The sequence below is a fragment of the Lithobates pipiens genome, unplaced genomic scaffold (genome assembly GCF_037356315.1).
Source record: "Lithobates pipiens isolate NorthernLeopardFrog02 unplaced genomic scaffold, aLitPip1_a1.2 Scaffold_23, whole genome shotgun sequence".
Lineage (NCBI taxonomy): Eukaryota > Metazoa > Chordata > Amphibia > Anura > Ranidae > Lithobates > Lithobates pipiens.
Genome location: NW_027507785.1, coordinates 312,295,246 through 312,316,229, shown reverse-complemented (window position 1 = coordinate 312,316,229; position 20,984 = coordinate 312,295,246). Strand labels below are relative to the sequence as shown.

Sequence of the window (20,984 nt, the reverse complement as noted above, 5' to 3'; positions counted from 1 at the left end):
GCAATCCTATGAGAGATCAAACGGCAAAAGACAACGTTGTGTGTGTGTGTGTGTGTGTGTGTGTGTGTGTGTGTGTGTGTGTGTGTGTGTGTGTATGTATGTATGTATATATATATATATATATATATATATATATATATATATATATATATATATATATATATATATTGTACAAGCTGAAGTTAGGTGATTGGCTACCATGCACAGCTGCACCAGATTTTGCACTATCGAGTTTTAGTAAATCAACCCGATCTCTCTCCACCATTCACAGCGCTATGTAAGGCATGCAGAGAGTGGACACAGACTGCTCTCCTGTATGGACAGCGGAATGTACACCCGACTGCCATCCGATCCACCTGACAGATGGCGATCGTATCCCAAATCCATCTGTTTTTATCTGATCAGATGTAGGTGGGTATAAACAGACATGTCCATTTACACCCGTCTCTTCATACAGAACAATGGAGGTTCTGATCGAATACACCAGGCAGATCCGATCGGAACGTTTGTGTGAAAGGGGCCTTAATTACAAAAGAAGAGAAACGTGTCTCTTCTGCAATAGAGAGCCTGCTTGCTCCCAGTTTTCAGTTTATTTCTTTAAAGCCCATCCCGGGCTAGGCACCTATCCCATACCAGGTATGTTTTGCTTATCTTTAGTAAATTATACTTACTGTGGTGGTTGTGCCTGGATGATGACATCAATGATGTTCTTTCCATCTCACATTGTGGCGTATCCCCCCCCTAAGCAAGTGGGGTCATGACACACACAGCACTCACAGTATTTCCTCAGTCATGTAGGTTGAGTGATGCTTTGCGCAATTTAACCTGAAAGACTGAGGACATCTTGTGGAGAAACAGTTCTGTGTGGTACAGCACCAGATTGAAGGTAACTATTTCATACTGATTTTTTTATCACTTATCAGGAGTTTGTTGAAATTTTAACACATTTCCCCATAGTTGGGCTTTAATTCTTTTTTATTTTTTAGGAGCCTAGTGTAATCCTCTCCTGACTGCCTATACCATATACCTGTGGACCGTTTGGGGGAGATTTACTAAAACTGGAGCACATAAAATCTGGTGCAGCTGTGCCAATCCGCTTCTAGCTTCTGCTTGTTCAATTAAAGTGATTGTAAATGACCTATTCTGTTTAAAATAAACATGAAAGGCAAAACATTTTTGTAAATTTATATAAAAAATGAATACCTTTTTTTTACTACTTTTTTTTTTTTTTTTTTTATATACTGATCACATTCCCTCTGTTCTCAGCTGCATTAGACCTGGGGGGAGGAGAAGCAGCAGCACTCCAAGCTTCCCAGTGAATAGCTGTGCAGAGGAGTGTGTCAGAACAAGTCTGATCATTGGAGGAGAGCATACTGAGTTCCCAGCCTAGCTAGAGAACTGACCTGCTTAGTGTGGCCAGTTTTCAATAGGAAAGCAAGGGGACTGGCAGGAACTGGGATTTCACACACAGGAAGCTATACAAAGGGAAAGGGATAATTTCTCATACAAGTACACGGTACAGTAGGCATGTATCAGGAATATGAAATGTTCGGGGGAACAAATGCTTTAAAGAGGAACTGCAGTCTGCTCACATAGTTTTTAATAAAAACGTCTTTGCCATTCTGAAGCTTCCCTCAAACCACTTTGCATATTATTTTATATATACTGTGATTCTGTACTTGCCAAATATGGTGCAGAAATCTCCCTCCACTAAGTCTGGCTGCATCCATTTTAACTGTGGGCAGCTGAAGCTGCTGACTGTTCACTTCCTGGATTTACACAGAGGCACACCTCCAGCTCTGCAGCCCTGCAGCTTTCATTGGTCCTCTTATGACTCATCCCCCCCCCCCCCCCCCCCCCTCCCTGGCTTCCTCTCTCTCTCAGAGAGAGAGAGAGAGCTGTACATGATGTCATAAGCCTAGGCTTTTTACCAGTCAAGAAACATGAAGTGGGTTGTAAACGGTATTTACTGGCAGAAAAAAACGTTTAAGTATCCAAAGTTAAAACAACAAGGGCAGAAGATTTAACAGATGGAAAGTTGAAAAAATGACAGAAGGTCTTCTTTAACCGCTTCCCGACTGCATCACGTAGTTATACTGCGGCAGAAGGGCATGCACAGGCAGAATCGCGTACCTGTATGTTGCCCTTTAAGAGGCGGGTTTTGGGGTAGTGCGCGCGCCCGCCGGGAACTTTGTGAGCGTGATCGCGGGTCCAGCGGACTCTGTCTGCGGGAATATCCAAAATCGTCTCACGGAGAGGGAAGAACAAGCATTTCCCCATTCGGCCTAGTGAAACTGTCACTAATCACAGCTCCCTGTAATCGGAAGCGGTGATCAGTGATGTGTCACATGTAGCCCCTTCCCCCCCCCCCCCCACAGTTAGAATCACTCCCTAGGACACACTTAACCCTTACAGCAACACCTAGTGGTTAACCCCTTCACTGCCAGTCACAGTAATCAATGCATTTTTAATTGCACTGATCGCTGTGTAAATGTGGTGCCAAAATTGCGCCAAATGTGTCCCAACTGTCCGCCATAATGTCGCAGTCACAATAAAGATCGCCACCATTACTAATAAAAAAAAATAATAAAAATGGCATAGAACTATCCCCTATTTTGTAAATGCTATAAATTTTGCGCAAACCAACCAATAAATGCTTATTGCGATTTATTATTTTTTTTCACCAAAAATATGTAGAAAAATACATATCGGCCTAAACAGCAAAAAAACATTTTTTTTATTTTTTTGGGGATATTTATTATAGCAAAAAGTAAAAAAAAAGCGTTTTGTTTTTTTTCAAAATTTACGCAATTTTTTTTTGGTTTATAGCGCAAAAAATTAAAACCGCAGAGGTGGTCAGTTACCACCAAAAGAAAGCTCTATTTGTGGGGGAGGATGTAAATTGTTTGGGAGCCATGTCGCACGACCGCACAATTTCAATTAAAGTGACGCAGTGCCGAATCGCAAAAAGTGCTCTGGTCTTTGGCCACAAAATTGGCCGGGGCTTAAGTGGTTAAACTTTAATGATAAAACCTGATAAAAAAAACCTGATAAAACCTTTAATGATAAAACCTGGAAGCTGGTTTCACCAGATTTTGCACTCTCCAGCGTGTGTGTGTGTGTGTGTGTGTTTTTTGTTTTTTTGTGTTCTAAATAATTATGAAATTTTTTGCTCTATTGCAGAAGAAAGCCAATGGGACACCAAACGGATTCTATGCAGAGATCGACTGGGAAAGATATGTAAGTTTGCTTTAATACTGATGTTTGTTCATGTGAGCGCTATATGTTTATCTGTGTGTAGAAAAACAAATGTGTGTGTGTTATATATATATATATATTTTTTTTTTTTTTTTTTTTTTTAGAATTCTCCAGAGGTGGATGATGAGGGATACAGTATCCGACCAGACATGGAGCCTGGCTATATCCTTTTCTTTTGCAGCTCAATCCTGCTGAAAGTTCCCCTCGTCTTTTTCCTTCTCATCTACGCATTCTGTCCTAATTCTTTTCTTTATTGAAGTATTTTCTAATTCCATCAATAATAATACTATTTGTATTACACAATGAATGTTGACCTTTATTTCAAACTTTTATTTAAAGAAATAGATTGAACATGAAAGCATGCTTAAAGTCCAGAATCTAAATTCATTTTAGAGCTGTGAAATGTTCTTAAAGTGGAGTTCCACCCAAAAATGGAACTTCCGCTTTAAGGGAGGTGACCCCCTGACATGCTACATTTGGCATGTAATTTTTTTTGGGGGGGCGAGCGAATACCCTCTTTTTAAAGGGCCCCAGCTCCCACTTCCTCCAGGGGGATCGCGGCACCGGAAGAAGGGAGATCGCCTCTCCCTCTCGGCAATCATCTTGGACACGTCACAGGTCCCAGGTGATTGCCTGGCCAGACACAGTGCGCGGCTCGCGCATGCATAGTGGGTGCCCGGCTGTGAAGCCACACAGCACATTGAGCTTCCCAGTGAATGACTGCAACGGGAGCATGTCAGGACAAGTCTGATTGTTGGAGGAGAGTACACAAAGTTCCCAGCATAGCTAGAGAACTGACCATGGTGTGCTCTCCTGCTTGGTGAGGTCAGTTTATAATAGGAAAGCAGAGGGACTGGCAGGAACACCAGGGATTTCACATAAAGGAAGTAATACAAAGAGAAAAGGAGACTTTCTCATACAAGTACATGGTGCAGCAGCCACATATCAGGAATATGAAGTGTTGGGGTAACAAATGTTTAACGCTAAACTTTAGAAAGCTATAAACATTTTTTTTTACGAAAAGACCCTTAATTCCAGTTATGTATATAATGCAAAAAAAAAAAAAAAGTATAATGTATGTTTAAAGTGGTCCTAAAGGTAGGAGTTTTTTTTTTTTTTTTTTTTTTTTTACCTGAATGCATTCTCTGCATTAAAGGGGAGGGCCACCCTGAAAAACAAATGTTAAAAATTACAAAAAATCTAAAAAAAAAAAAATGAAAAAAATAATTTTTTTTTACTTACCAGAAATGCCTGTTGCTAGGCACTTTCTCCTAATCTTCCTCTTCCTCCTCCGCGGAGATCTTCTGTCTTCTGTCTTCGTCGCGGCGTCTTCTGGGTAATGAGTCGCGCTGTGTTCTGGGAACTGTGTGTTCCAGAACACAGCGCGTCCCATTCAGAAAGCGCTGCATGCGCAGTAGAAACGGGCAGTGAAGCCATAAGGCTCCGCTGCCTGTTTCCCTTACAAGGGATGGCGGCGCCGGGACCCGAGAGCCGAGGGACGGGTCGGCCTCGGGCGGCCGACATCGCGGGCGCCCTGGACAGGTGAGTGTGTTTATTAAGTCAGCAGCTGCAGTGTTTGCAGCTGCTGACTTTTTTTTTTTATAACCGGCCCTCCGCTTTAAGGTGGTAAACTTTCTGGCTGCACCATCTCATTAAATGACAACTGGCGTTTTGCTTTAAAGTGGTTGTAAACCCTTACAAACCACTTTGACCTACAGGTAAGCCTAGATTAAGGCTTACCTTTAGGTCCAAGAAATATCTCCTAAACCTGCACGGTTTAGGAGATATTTTCCAAAATACAGGCACCGCTGTGTATGGCGCATGCGCCGTAGACAGCGGCATGCAGGCGCACTGAGCGTGCCGCTGTCAACGGCGATATGCCACGAGTGGCGGCTCCCGTGCGCATGCGCGAGAGTGACATCATCGCGGCTTTGTCGAATGACAGCGCCGGAGCCGCGAGACCCACCAAGAAGATGGAGGCTCCGTACACAAGGGCACAGCGGTGACTTCGCTGCCTCCTGTGTCAGGTAAGTGACACATAATGGACTACTATGCGATGCATAGTAGTCCATTATGCTTTACCTTTGCAGGGAATCAAAGAGGAAGTAAACCAATCAGGGTTTACTTCCTCTTTAAAGGTCTTCTTACCTTCTTGAATAGCCATGCAGGAGCAGGGTTGCCCTTCGCTTTGAAAATAGATCTTCTTCAGCCATTATTTTCCTACCCGCCAACCATCAGATGGTTGATCACCATTACCGTGATTTCTGCGAATGAGGAAGTGAACTGTGTACATGGAGGCTGCCTGTAGGATCAGGGTAGACTATTAGGTAATGGTTGGAGAAATAACACAGGATTCTGGGATTTGCAGTCTGAGAAGCTCCAGCATGTGTTTTGTGAGCAGAGGAAACTGTGTTTTATGGTTTCTCTGGGTTTGGTAGTCCTGGATCTGGGCCCAGAGTTTGAAGGCTCCAAAGAGTCTTGGGTGGGATGGGACCTTCAATCCTGTGTCCAGGTTTTCCTGTCGTTCTACTGGTTGTGTTTGTCCAGGTGCACACACCCATTGGGTTTGGTGAGAACTGGGGGCAGCTGCTGCCATTTGGGGAAAGTGTCGCTGTGTGGAGATAGCTGTGTGCTTTAGCTAGGAGGGGTGACCTCAAGAAACCAAACCCTATGTTGGGCGTACTTTTTACCCACAGGACTGGGAAGGTCAGGACAGCTACCTGGGTCCTGAGAGACTGAAAAAAAGCTGAGGTGGCTATTAAGTCCACAGAGGGGGCTGGAGGGAGTCCTGCATTCCTGAGGAGTGTGAGAGAACCCAGGGTGCTGAGAAAACCCTACCAGGGGGCTAGGAGTGGGCCCATGCAGCAGGGTGCTGAAAGCAAGGCTGAGAGAGCTGGAAGGGCCCTTGGTCTGGGAGACCAGTGAGAGCGGTGGTGCTGCTGACAGGAGAGCTGGGTGGCTCTGCATTTTCATTTAACCACTTCCTGACTGGCCCATAGTAAAAATACATCATTACTTTGATGTTAAATACCAAGGTTATGGCAGCAGCTAGTTGCCATAACCCTGGTATCATTTTTTACTATGCACGAATTTCCCGTTGGCTAAAAGTGGTCCCGTGAGCACATTCACTACAGGATCACTTTTAGAGGTGGCGGGGGAGGTAAACCTCTCCGCCGGCTCTCTACTGCGTTTGCGCAAAGCATGCTGCATTTTGTAAATGGGCCGCAGTCTTCTGGGAGCTATGAAGTGTCCCAAAAGGCTGCGGGCAGCGGGTAAATGTCAAAACCAGGTACCCGCGCCACGCCAAAAGATGCAAAATGTGGCAGTGGGGGGGCGGCAGACAAGCAGGGCTTTCCCTTTTAGGTGGAGCTCCGCTTTACATATAGTTCCCGTCTCGCATAGACTTGCTTTACAAATGCATCTACCACGAGAGATAAACATCCCTCATATTACTCTGTTTTATATACAGTAAATACACTATATTGTCAGAAGTATGGGGATTGTCCCTGCAAGTCTTTCTAAGTGTTCAATTGGTCCCAATTATCACTTGACAAAGATGAATAACAATTGTATTGTGAGTAACAATTGTTCAATTTTAAGTGTTCAATTGGTAACAATTATCACTTGACAAAGGTTTTTGTCAAGAAGTATTTAATAACGTCTAGATCTAGTAATCTACCGCTTCACGGCTTTATGTGATGCCATCTGTATTATTTGCACATTTTCCAGAGATTGTAGTGTGATCTTTAACTTTGATTTACCTACCAAAGGAAAACACTTCTACTCCTCAAGTGAATCGGAGGAAGAGCAAGAGTCTCGCAAGAAGTTTAACATCAGGATAAAGCCTCTTCAGGCAAAAGACTTGAAAAGTGCTGCAACGGTGGATGAACTGAAAGCATCTATAGGAAACATAGCGCTGTCCCCGTCTCCTGTGGTAAGGCTTTTTTATGTTGTCCTTGCAACATTTGCGGTTGTCTGAAGATGGTACACCCTCATTGGGTTTGGGGTGATTTTTATATATATATTACATATGTATAGGTATTTATTTTTGGTTCCTGTAATAAAATTATAACCTGTCGCAATTCATGTCCTGTCTGTTCTGCTCACTTAAAGGAAAACATCGGCTCTGCCAACCATGCAAGCATATCTTTCCACTGTTAGATTCAGCTGAAGGCAGTGGTACTTCTGGGTGGTGAGAAGCATGTGACTCACTCTTCTTCTCATGTGACAACGCTGGTGGCTAGGGATTGGCCCAGCCATGTGAGGTTGCGGAAGCTCCAACTAGAGATTTTATACTTCAACTGAGCACTCCAGCTTCGTCTGGTACTGGTTAAATGATGATATATTGGAGCCCTGGTGCCCAACCTGCCGCTTAAGATCCTTGAGCAGCCCCTTTGGTAAATGATGTGCAGCTCTTGAATCTCAGCAGTTTGCAGTGGGAACATTGGGTAATAGCATTGAGCTCTACTAGCCTCATGTAGCATGTCCCTAGTTTCCTATTGTGCTCTGTAGCAGTGACGGTGGGTCAGGCTCCAATCATGGGCTTCTAAAAAAAAACCACTGGAATCAATGTGTCTAGTGCATGTAGATTAGGAACCGGGTGCATGGATATGAGGGGGCCGCCCCATATGGATCAGCTGCCACTGCTCTGTCACATATGCAGCCAAAAATGTAGCATATTAACACTTGTTTCCTCTATTAGGTCTTCAGTTTCTGACAGCCCTCTCAACCATTACATATATTGAACTTTACATGTGGCACTTTGCTGATGTTGGGGGCCACATTTAAGGCCTCCTTTAGCGCATAAGTTAACAACCACTGTATTAGAGCATTGCTCGTTGTATAGCTAAGGAGTAGAGTGCTGTCCTTGTCCCTTTTTGGAAATGTATCCTCATTCCTGGTTCAGGTGGAACTTTTTCACCAGGACAGGGAAGTTAATTGCATTAATGCTACTGATGGTAAAACTATAGTAATGTACCATCCTCCTATAAATGTAGAGAAAACTAAAGTTAGAAGATCTAAGGCCTTAGATCTTCTGCCTTTTGTTTTCTCTAAAGAACAGGGAAGTGAGTGGAAATGTTGCTGTCAGGTCCAGAGAGAGCAGTTAAAACTGGCAGAGGATCTAACTCTTTAAAAAAAAAAAAAAAAAATGCTTTAAAGTGCCCCCATAAACGAGAGGACACTGGTCGTCTGACCCTTGAGCGAGCCACGTAAATATGCATGCCCATATCAGTTGAGCACCTGTTTTTAGGCATTACATGCATACCCTAGAACCACATTAGAGGTAATGCATACTTTCAGGTTTTACATATAACAGAAAGCACAGCGCAAAAATGACCTTGTAACACTAATAAATGTCCATATAGAAAAAGCCCAAAAAGAGACCAAAAAGCCATCAATCTGTGAGTGGTGCAAAAAGTATAAAAACTTTCAAGTGTTCCAGGGTGAAAAGATCGCACCACCAGTAGTCAATGTGGCTGCTCACCTTAAGCAAATTACCCTTGAATTTACAGTGGGTCAAATCATGCTGTCCTCTTCTGCGGAAGTAGATCTGGATACTATTGCAGCAGGTCCGTACTGCCAGACTCCCCAGGAGTATGCAAAATCAAAGAGAAGATATAGTGCTCTCTGTCTAAAATTCCTTTATTAGAAAAACAAATATTGCACTTACACAATCCAGTGCTTGGTAAAATGCATCATATATAGTACAATCTACAGTACAACTCGATCGGATCTGAAGATAGCCAAGGGTGAAGTCCGCTGACAAAGTCTCACCCAGAAAGTAATGCGTATGGGAGGAGGAGCCACATTGATGTCACAGGTGGCGATCTTTGGGTTCGATCAAGTTGTAGACTGTACTGTATATGATGCATTTTACCAAGCGCTGGATTGTGCAAGTACAATTTTAGCTTTTCTAATAAAGGAATTTTAGACAGCACTATATATATCTCCTCTTTGCATTTTCACGGAGAGTCTGGTAGTATGGACCCCCGCTGCAATGGTTTCCACATCGGTTTCCAGTTACTTCTACAGTGTGATTTGACCCACGTGTTAATTCAGGGGTCATTTGCTTAAAGCGTTTGTAACCCTAAACAAAAAAATGGATTCTGTTCCTTTAAAGCATGTTATGCAGCACAGTGTTTGTGCTGTGTAATCTGGCCCCCTGTATAACCTGAAATACCTGAAACAGCAGCTCTACCACGTTTGCAATAATACAGAAGATAGGGAGACTAGGGAATCCCTCATTCAAGAGTACCTTACACAAGCTAACCTTCCAAAACTCTCTGCTCCTGCTCTGGAAGGGGAATTCGCTGCCTCGGAATTACGAATGGCACTTAAGAGCATGGCCAATGGTAAAGCACCGGGCCCTGATGGTCTGTAGCAGGTATCTCCTTGATTTGGATGCCAAATGATATGCTAAAGCCATTGTGCTCAGACTCATGCCCCTGGTTCTTCAGTGGATATCAAGGGACCAAACTGGATTCATCAAAGGTAGAGAGGCCCAATTCTCTGAGAACATGGTCTCGGATTTCTTAAATGCATAGGTTCTCCCAGCCCACCCTTCTCCTATCTACAGAAAGCATTTGATAGGGTGGACTGGGAGTGTCTGATGTCGACGTTATTCCACCTAGGCGTTGGCCCATCTATGTTAACGAGAATCTCAGCACTTTACAGCTCCCCCATAGCTCAGCTACGAATTAACGGCACTCTAAGTGGTCCCTACACCTTGCTCAACAGCACTCGTCAGGGCTGCCCCTGTCCCTGATCCTCTTCGCCCTTTCCCTGGAACCATTCCTTTCAATGATGCAAAACAACCCCGATGTTCACAGAATGAAAATAGGCTCCACGGAGCATAACGCAGATGACATACTATTTTATGTCCAGCAACCCCTCCCTTGCCAACCTGATGTCGGCCTAATTTTAAAATTAACCTATTCAAGTCAGAAATACTAAAACATCTTTTTCTCACATAAAACAGCAGAACATTTGAAACCATCTTTTCTCTTTAGTTGGCAACCTCACTCACTGAAAAATACCTGGGAATATTCTTTACACCTAACCCAGCCTCTCCATTCCATGTAATTTTCGTCCCTTTACTGAATTCAATTAGAACGGACCTCCATAAATGGACCCAGCTGGCTCACTCTTGGCTGGGAAGAGTTAGCATTGTGAAGATGAACATCTTGCCCAGGCTAATTTTCTTATTCCAGATGATCCCTTACAAGGTCCCCCTGGGGTTCTTTTCAGTGTTACGATCTATGTATATGCAAATATGTATGGAACCGCAAGTGCCCCCGAATTGCCAGACAACTGCTCATTAAACCTAAAAGAGAAGGGGGCCTAGCTTTACCGGATTTTAAGAGTTATATCTTGGCAATAATTTTGAATAGGATATCAGACTGGATATCGGTGCCTTGCAAAAGTATTCACCCCGTTGGCATTTTTCGTGTTCCGTTGGCTCACAACCTAGGACTAACATGGATTTTTTGAGGATTTGCATCATTTAATTTACAGAACATGCCCACAACTGTGAAGCAAAGAACAAATCGGACAAAATAACAGAAAAAGTAAATGTGCATAACTATTTACTCCCCTAAAGTCAATATTATGTAGAGCCACCTTTTGCGGCTATCACAGCTCCAAGTCGCTTTGATAAGTCTCTATGAGCTTGCCACATCTTACCACTGGGATTTTTGCCCATTCCTCCTTGCAAAACTGCCCCAGCTCTTTCAAGTTGGATGTTTTGCGCTTGTGAACAGCAATCTTTAAGGCTGACCACAGATTTTCAATTGGATTGAGATCTGGGCTTTGACTAGGCCATTCCAACACATTTACAAGTTTCCCCTTAAACCACTCAAGTGTTGCTTTAGCAGTGTGTTTGGGGTCATTGTCCTGCTGGAAGGTGAACCTCCATCCTAGCCTCAAATCTCACGCAGAGTGGTACAGGGTTTGCTCAAGAATATCCCTGTATTTAGCACCATCCATCTTTCCCTCAACTCTGACCATGGTGTTCTTTGGATGATGTGATGTGTTGGGTTTGCGCTAGACATATCGTTTTCTTTGATGGCCAAAAAGTTCAGTTTTAGTCTCATCAGACCAGAGCACCTTCCTATATACATTTTGGGAGTCTCCCACATGCCTGTTCGCAAACTCAAAACATGCCATTTTGTTTTTTGCTGAAAGTAATGGCTTTCTTCTGGCCACTCTGCCATAAAGCCCAACCCTTTGAAGCTTATGGCTTATTGTCGTTTTATGTACAAATACTCCAGTCTCTGCTGTGGAACTCTGCAACTCCTCCAGGGTTACCTTAGGTCTATGTGCTGCCTCTCTGATTAATGCCCTCCTTGCCCGGTCCCTGAGTTTTGGTGTGCAGCCGTCTCTTGGCAAGTTTTCTGTTGTGCCATGTTCTTTCCATTTGGTTATGATAGATTTGATGGTGCTCCTAGGGATTATCAAAGATTTGGATATTTTTATATAACCTAACCCTGACTTGTACTTCGCAACAACATTGTCCCTTACTTGTTTGGAGAGTCTCTTGGTCTTCATGGCAGTGTTTTCTCAGTGGTGCCTCTTTCTTAGGTGTTGCAGCCTCTGGGGCCTTTCAAAAAGGTGTGACAGATCATGTGACACTTATATTGCACACAGATGGACGTCATTTCAGTAATTATGCGACTTCTGAAGGTAATTGATTGCACCAGAGCTTTTTATGGGCTTCATAACACATGGGATGAATACATACGCACATGCCAATTATCAGTTTTTTTTATTTCTGAAAAATAGTTTTATGTATATATTTTTCTAATTTTATTTCACCAACTTAGACTATTGTGTTCTGATCCATCGCATATAATTCAGATTAAAAAAACATTAAACTAAAGGCTGTAATGTAACAAAATCGGTAAAAAGCCTAAGGGGTGAATACTTTTTCAAGGCACTGTACCTGAAGGAATCTAAACTATGGGTGCAGCTGGAACTCTACCTAAGCGGTGTTCTCTGATCTGGATACCTAGTAAATTCCACAAACTGTCCTTGTCTACTTCACTGCTTACCAATCTTCCCACGCATAAGTGGCTTCCCAATTCTATAATGCAACTAACGGGACATGACTATTTCCCTCTGGGAAACCTTGACCCTAAATTCAGCAACTGGATCTCAACATCCCCAGTCTTACTCCACCAAGTTACAACGACCAATGGTATCTTACCTATATCCACACTTTTATCATCTCCCACAATCTCATTCATGGACCAGTGGACATACCACCAGCTCTCGAGGTTCGTCAAATCTCTACCACAACCAATACGCTCCATTTCGGATCTAACTCCGGTGGCGCGATTACTTTTGGATGATCAACCACCTGAGAAACCTATCTCCTACTTCTACCAGGCATTATTGGCCCTAAACCTATCAGTGCAGCCCACTTTCTATCTCAATGGGAAAATAACCTACAGGGTCCTCTCTCAGAAACACAACGTACGAGGATCATTCAACGAACCCACATTTCTTCAATATCCTCCGAAACTACAGAGGGGAACTATAAAATGTTGACAAGGTGGCACTATACTCCTATGGTGCTTCACAAAGTCTTTCCATCCATATCAGCGCTATGTTGGCGAGGATGTGGAGAACAGGCAACACATGCTCACATCTGGAGGTTCTACCCACGCATCCACCCATATTGGGCTACTATATTGTATTGGATCAAAGAGATTCATGGCTATGCAATCCCAAATGATCCATGGGTGATACTATTTAATTGTACAGGCAAAACAATAGGACCGTATAAAAAAATCCAGAACACCCCACTTCTTGAATGCGGCCAAGGCGCTTATACCCAGACTTTGGAAACAGACCATCCCTACATTATGCCAATGGCTAATGGAGGTAGATCACATATACCATTTGGAAGATATTACTTACTCCCTTAGAAATAAATCCAAACTATCCAAGAAGATCTTGTCCTGTTGGATTGCCTTTAAATTTTCAGCTACATATGGGGAAATCATATCTCAAACGGTGTAAACTGCCGACTAGTCATTTACTGTACATGTTGGTGTCTTACTGAGGCAGGATAACCCCAACCCCCCCCCGTCCGTCCATCCCAATCCCTCCCCCTCTCCATCCCTCCCCCTCTCCCTCTCCATCCCTCCCCCTCTCCCTCTCCATCCCTCCCCCTCTCCCTCTCCATCCCTCCCCCTCTCCCTCTCCATCCCTCCCCCTCTCCATCCCTCCCCCTCTCCCTCTCCATCCCTCCCCCTCTCCATCCCTCCCCCTCTCCATCCCTCCCCCTCTCCATCCCTCCCCCTCTCCATCCCTCCCCCTCTCATCTACCTCACTTTCTCTTTTCTCTTTCTCTTTTTCTTGCTATCTCTTCCTACTCCCTCTTTCTGTTACATACAGTTTTCTATTTTGTTGTTGTTATATTGTCGTATGTTTTGCCCTTATATGGCAAGGGTTTTTGCGTTTTGTACTCTACCAAACCAATGAGACGCACTAGTCTATGTTTAATGACTGACCCTGACACCGAGCATACGCATACTGCTCCCACAGGTTATTCATACACCTTGGAGAGGTCTGTGTTTATTGAATGTGCCTACTGGGGAAATGTATCTGTATTTTATTGTTAACTGTTTCATATCAATAAAAATTTATTTTACAAAAAAAGTAAAAATATTGGTGCTCACGTGACTGGTCACCTCTCTCCTCTCCTCTCGGCTGACATCAGCGGGGGGGGGATTTTCAGGCTGCCCGCTGAATCTGTTAGACCCGGACAGGAGAGAGGAGGCCGGTCACGTGATTGCCGATCGGTGATATGAAAAAGGTATATAGCGGCATATTTGAAAAAAAAAAAAAACATACACTGGGGCAAATCATTTACAATAACAGAGGGGCCATATTAACTCCTGGTGGCGGGATCCTTTCACCCTAGAACACTTGGAAGTTTTTATACTTTATGCACCATTTACAGATGGCTTTTTTTTCATCTCTGATCCTCTGTATGGGCATTTATTAGTGTTTTATAAGGTAATTTTTGTGCTGCAATTTTTTGGTTATTTGTAATATCTTTCAGGTAGTGTGAAATATACCTATATTGTTTCATCTTGCAATATTATTTAAGATACATAATAGGTGTTTTTTTAATATTGACCGCTGATTGTTTTTTTTTTTTTTTTTTTTGTATACTTATGTATACAAATGTATATGTTATTTTAACAAGGTTTTGGTGTCCTCCAATTCCCTGTGTTTTTGCCTTCCCTTGTAATGATGGGCTCACATGTTGCGGCTGCCATTTGTAGTGTCATGTCTGATCTATTCCTTTACGTCCATATATTCATTTGCCTAGCTTGTCCCTATTGACCAAAGGGTCAAGACAACGTCCTATCCTGGGTTATCCTGTGTCAGGGCATGAGTTGCTATCTGCTCTGTGTCGCATCACAAATATGGGGATTCTAATGTAATTAAAGAAAAGCTTTAGTGTCAGCTCTTACACTACAGACAGAGGTAATGCATTGACGTGTGCAGTGCCATGCAGTGCCATGCAGCGCCATGCAGCATGCCTCATTGTTTAAACACGAACACATTTTTGACAAAGGAATGTGAAAACTACTCTAGGCTGTGTGTACAAGCCAACAGCTGGCAATGCATATCTTTTTCAGACGAATCTTGTCAGTCTTGCTGGGGAGATTTTGTAAATGTATTTTTTTTTTTTTCATGAAAAGAAAGCAAGATACTAATTTTGGTTTGATCAAGGCTTGAAAAATGTGCTCTAGAAGCCAGCTAAAAAAGTTAGGAGCCAGTAATTTTTTTTAACTAACACGTCCACTAACACCCACCATCATCTGCTCCGATCCTGCCCACCAAAAACGAATGGATGGTGGTCCTATTCTCCATCCGTCTGGTGGATCGAATGGAAACAGTTTCCATTCAATTGCCCCATAGAGAAGAGTAGGACTGTGTCCGTGTCCGCTCTGCATAGTGGAGCGGACATGGAACTGTCCTCCGCCTGCTTAGCAGAGGTTCAGTGAAGAGATCCCCCCGCTGAGCAAGCGGATTCCGATTAGCGGTGGCACCTATGTGAAAGAGGCCCAAGAGAAAACTGTTTCCATCTGTGTGTGGGGAAGGGGGTGTGTAAATAGAACGTTTGCACAAACCAATTAATATATGCTTATTAAGAATTATTTTTTATTTTTTTTGCAAAAATATGTAGAATACATATTGGCCTAAACTGATGAAGTTTTTTTTTAGTTTTTTTTATTTTTTTTACATTTTGTTTGGATATTTATTCTAGCAAAAAGTAAAAAATATTGTTTTTTTGGTGGGGGTTTTTTCGCTCTTTTTTTGTTTATAGCACAAAAATAAAAACCGCAGAGGTGATCAAATTCCACCAACAGAAAGCTCTATTTGTGGGGAAAAAAAGACATACATTTTGTTTGGGTACAGTGTCGCACGACCGTGCAGTTGTCGGTTAAAGCGACTCAGTGCCGTAGCAAAAAAATTAAATAAAATGGCCTGGTCGTTAAGGGCCAATTCTTCTGCTCCTTAAGTGGTTAATGATGAGTCCTATCAGTCTTGGTACATATGACAGCCAGTTTCTTCTTTTCAGTCTCACACTTTGCAGCTGGTGAATAAGAAGGGAGATTCTGGCTTCTTCAGGACACAATGATAAATGAAGGTTCAGAATGCTTTGCCCTTTTTCCACAGAAGCTGACAGATGCCGCTTCTCCTTCCCTGACACTGATCTGCTGTGTCACTACCCCCTGATTAATGCTCCATATCAGTGACACGCATGTCCTTCCCTGCAGCCTAAATAATTGGTGATTTGTGGCAGTCTTGTGCGGAGCTGTCGGGGCTCCACTGCCATACCAACCTCTCACTGTCAGTGCCAGTCTTCTAGAGTCTTCCTCTGTAGAACGTTACATTCCAGATGGAACTATATCATTTAAGTCTTGGCCACAGGATCCTGTTGCTATTTCTGGAACTGCCCGAAGCTGTGAACTCCTTATCTTCATTTCCGTCTCTTTTTACTCCATTATTAACAGGTGCAGCAGCCTTACTTTCCGATCCCCCGGAGTTATTTTAAACTGAACTCCAGCCAGAAGGCTAAATACACAGCTAAAATCCAAATTTGTGAACGGTTATTTCCTGCCAAGCTCCTGTAATTCTTTCCAGTTACTCATGTGATTCGCACACCCCTACCTCACTGCGTGGCCAGAGAAGTGACTTTATTTTTCTCTGTTACCGTAAGCTATAGAGCTCATTCACCTGCTGCTGTCTGTGTCCTTCCCTCCTACAAGCCGTCCCAGTACACGGGAAGAACATTAGCATGGTCTCTCTCTCTCTCTCTCTCTCTCTCTCTCTCTCTCTCTCTCTCCCTCTCTCCCTCTCTCCCTCTCTCCCTCTCTCCCTCTCTCCCTCTCTCCCTCTCCCTTCCCCCCCCCCCCCACCCACTGTATAGTAAAATGGTGGCTCACGGTATCTCCTCTCATTCTGGGACGACGTCAAATGACATCGCCCCCAGTGTCACCGCTCTCGCGTGCCCGCGGGTTCTTTACCCGTGTGATGGCCTGTGTCCAATCACACCAAAATCACTTGTAAATGTGGAAGTGCCATTTGACAGTATGTGAGGGGAGTCGATCAGTGGCACCTCCTGACAGGGGAGAACTGTACAGGTAATCTGGGCACTGATCATCAGTGCAGTACCCAGCAGTGATGCCAGTCAGTGTCATCTGTCGGTGCTGCCTATCAATGCCCATGGGTGCCACCTATGAGTGCTCATCGGTGCCACCTATCAGTACTCATCCGTGCCACCTTTGAGTGCGGCATATTAATGCCTCCTCATGAGTGCCACCTAATCTGTGCCCTTCAGTGCCGCCTATTCGTGCCCATCAGTGCCACCTCATAAGCGAACATTAGTAATAGAGAAAAATTACTTATTTACAACATTTTCTTTTTTTGTGTGCAAAATTTACAGGCTTTTTTGCACAATTTTGCACAATGAAGTGAATAGGCCGCCCTATGCGCAACAAGCGGAGAGGCGTGTAAATTGCGTTTTTAAAATTTCAAGCGGCATTGCCCTTTCCCGCAAAGCAATATTCTTTTATAAGACACTGGGGATTATTTACGAAAGGCAAATCAACTTTGCACTACAAGTGCAAAGTGCACTTGAAATTGCACTTGGAAGTGCAGTTGCTGTAGATCCGAGGGGGACATGCAAGGAAAGTAAAAACAGCATTTTAGCTTGTACATGATTGGATGATAAAATCAGCAGAGCTTCCCCTCATTTCAGATCTACCCCTTAGGTTTACAGCGACTGCACTTCCAAGTGCACTTTCAGTGCAATTTCAAGTGCACTTTGCACTTGTAGTTTGCACTTGTAGTGCGAAGTGGATTTGCCTTTTCGTAAATAACCCCCATTGTGTATGTATGTGTGAAGGGCAAAACGTGTATATATAATATGTGTATGTATTTAAATTATATGTGTGAAAATGTGTTTATAAAAAAAAAAAAAAAAAAAAGACGTCAGTTTTAAAAACTGATGACATTCACTTAAGAGATGTGACTGCTGGAGTGCGCATGCGCGAGGCTTCCAAGATGGCCGCGATCATCTAAAGCTCCGCTGCCTCGCGGAACAACGGAACCCCTACCGCACGGCACGGCTACCCTTCCGCTTCCCGAGTTATAGGGGCGGAATCCCGAAGTGTTGGGGCACATTTCTGAATGACCGGTGGACTGGCTAAACGCAATCTCGGCCCGCTGTTCGCTTCATTGGACGTGAGGGAGAAACCCAAGATGGCCACCGCAGCACAGCTCCTGTCTCAGGATCACAGATCCGCAGGCACAGTGGATTTCAGGTCAGATACAGACTTTCCTCCTCTCCACACCACCCCAGGCAACCCCAGGGGTCTCCCCAAGGAAGCCACACCGTCCCCGGCCTCCACGGTCTCTCTGCTGGAACGCACCATCCAGGAGTTCTCTCCCTCCCCAGCGGGGACCTACAGAGTTACCCAGACCGCCATGGCCCCCCACGAGGCTGCTCATTCAGACCCAGTCTCCCACATGGATGCCCTGTTTGGCAAATTCTCTGAATTATTAGAGAGGGGCCTCTCCCAAACTGCCTTGCAAATCACGGGGGAATTGAAAGCTGATTTTATTAACCTAGGCTCCCGGATCGAAACGATCGAACATAAAATGGAGGATACCATAGCCAGATCCATCCAAAACTCCAGACACATCTACTCAGTACAGGAGCAATTGGACATAGCCATGGCCCATATAGATGACCTCGAAAATAGGTCACGCAGATATAACGTCAGAATTCGCGGGCTTCCAGAATCAATAACTGATGTGTCCAGGGCGGTGCAAGACCTCATTCAACAGCTAATCCCAGACATCCCAGCTACCAAGCTTGAACTTGACCGGGTCCATAGAACCCTCGGCCCCCCTAGGAAGGATGGCACCCCGCGAGATGTTCTGGCCAAGCCACATCACTTCTCGGTGAAAGAAGAATTCATGAAGAGAGCCAGTTCCCTGCAACACGTCAATTACCAGGGACACCAGGTTCAGATCTTTGCGGACCTCTCCCCCTCCACGATACAGAGACGAAGAGCTCTAAAACCCCTCTTGCTTGCAATGTCCCACAAAGACATAAAATACAAATGGGCATTCCCTTTTGCGGTCAGGTTCACGGACAAAGGGAAGTCTTTTGCCTTCTCCACTTTCAAATCATCTCTCAAGAAGCTGACATGGACACTTCTAACCCTAGTCAGGGATCTAACAAACGACCCACTCCTAACAGCCCACAATCCCCGTTATGGACCTCCGGAAGAGCCAAGAAGGTCAAGGATAATGCACCCACCTGAGCAACTTCCAGTCCCATTACCAATCTCTCCATTTTGTGACTGACCGTCCGGGGTCCTGGAGAGGGCCGGAGGACTGCTCCCCAAACTTGGAAAGTTTGGCCCTCCAACCCTTTTTGCCCTCCCCTTGCCTAGGACTTGTGCTACCCTTGTTCTACCCTTATCCCCATTGCCTCCAATAATCCGGGACGCTATGCAGTACTTTGTCCATCTACTGGACTGCCCGTAACCCCGCATATATTTTTTTTGTTTACATACCCTCGAAATGGGCCCCAAGGTTGCTTTGAGGATTTCCCAGGGGGCTGCATTCCTCAGCACCCCCCCTGGATGTACCATCCTTCCTTATGCCTTAAGAACAGCGTTCATTTCTTAGCCCCAGTGTCTTCTAGGCATTATGTTTAGCCGTGCCTCAAAAGAAAAGTTCCTTTTTATGTATATTGCAGCTTTTATGTTATTACTATTTAAAGTTGATTTCACAGTTCGGGTAGTTACCCGACTAGGGGTCCCCAGTTCCGCGAGGGACCACATGTGTAACTCTCCCTCCCTCGGCCTTTCCCAGGCGTCTGAGGGTCGGGACTCCTGACCTTATGGGTCGGTTGTCTTCATTGTGTTTGCTTGGGATTTCGGGGGGTGTCTCCTGCCCTGATCTCCTCTTTCTCTTCTCAGGAACCCTTTCTTTCCTTGCCCTTTCTCCCCTTCTCTTCCCCCTTGATGGTAAGCTTCCCCCGTTGAATGTTTCCATGACACTATTTTTTTTCTCCTCAGGTTGGGCTGAGCCAACCCAGTCGACATGGTATCCTGGGAGACATCCTCGGGCCACCGATCTCAATGCCCTTACCAAGAACCCAGCTATAGATTGGGTAAGTGAGGTCGTTTTCAGATGCTGGGCTCCCCCTCTGCTCCATGGCTGATCCTCAGGCTGCTAGGCTTAAGATAGCCTCCCACAACATTCAGGGTCTTAATTCCCCCATCAAACGGAGAAAAGCCCTCGATTACTACAAATCCCTGAAACTAGATATAATTCTGCTTCAGGAAACCCACTTTCCTATCCGGTATAGTCCCAAGTACCTACATGCCCACTTCCCTCAGTTCTTCTTAGCCAACGCGGAATCCAAGACCAAGGGGGTGGCCATTTTGATGGCCAAAACATGCAAATTCAATAAGAGTTTTGAAAAAGCGGATCCGGAGGGCAGATTTTTACTTGTAAAGGGCACTGTGGGGGACCAACTGTATTCCTTGGTCTCCTACTATGCCCCGAACACGGGTCAGGCCAAATTTTTCGAATCCATGCTACGTATTTTAGCACCTCTTTTAGAGGGGACGGTTATTGTCGGAGGAGACTCTAACGTCGCCTTTGATCAAGGACTTGATAAATCCTCCCCCTCACGTCCCCGCTTAACCAGGCCCACAAAGGCAAGCTTACGGATTGCCAAATTGCTACACGCTCATGGGCTATCCGATGTCTGGCGGGAATTAAACCCCACAAAGAGAGACTACACTCACTTCTCAGCGCCTCACCAATCATATGCACGCATAGACCACATACTTGTTCCCTCCTCGCTCCTCCCCAGGATGCTCAAAGCCTCCATCACTGACACAGTGATCTCAGATCACTCTCTTGTAATTGTGACGGCCCTGGGGGGCTCGAGTGGGAGACATCCTAGGCATTGGAGGTTAAATGAATCCCTCCTTTCGGAGCCATCACGAGTTATAGATCTCGACAAAGCATTGAAGGAATATTTTTCTATTAATGCGACTCCTGATGTCTCCCCCGAGACCCTGTGGGCGGCGCACAAAGCTTACATTAGGGGAAAATTCATGCAACTGGGTTCTCAAATAAAACGGGAAAGGCAATCAACCATCCTGAAG

The 20,984-nt window shown here is 44.5% G+C and overlaps 1 protein-coding gene across 6 annotated transcripts in view; it reads left to right on the top strand.

Annotated features, from left to right (window-relative positions):
* The window catches only part of SGIP1 (SH3GL interacting endocytic adaptor 1), a 250,209-nt gene that overhangs the window by 92,494 nt on the left and 136,731 nt on the right, over nt 1–20,984 (top strand). For all 6 annotated transcript variants that reach the window (XM_077450532.1, XM_077450530.1, XM_077450528.1 and 3 more), the window contains exons 4-6: nt 3,184–3,240; nt 3,363–3,420; nt 7,020–7,192. In XM_077450532.1, coding sequence (XP_077306658.1) covers nt 3,184–3,240; nt 3,363–3,420; nt 7,020–7,192 — 288 coding nt within the window. The remainder of the gene's footprint in view (nt 1–3,183; nt 3,241–3,362; nt 3,421–7,019; nt 7,193–20,984) is intronic.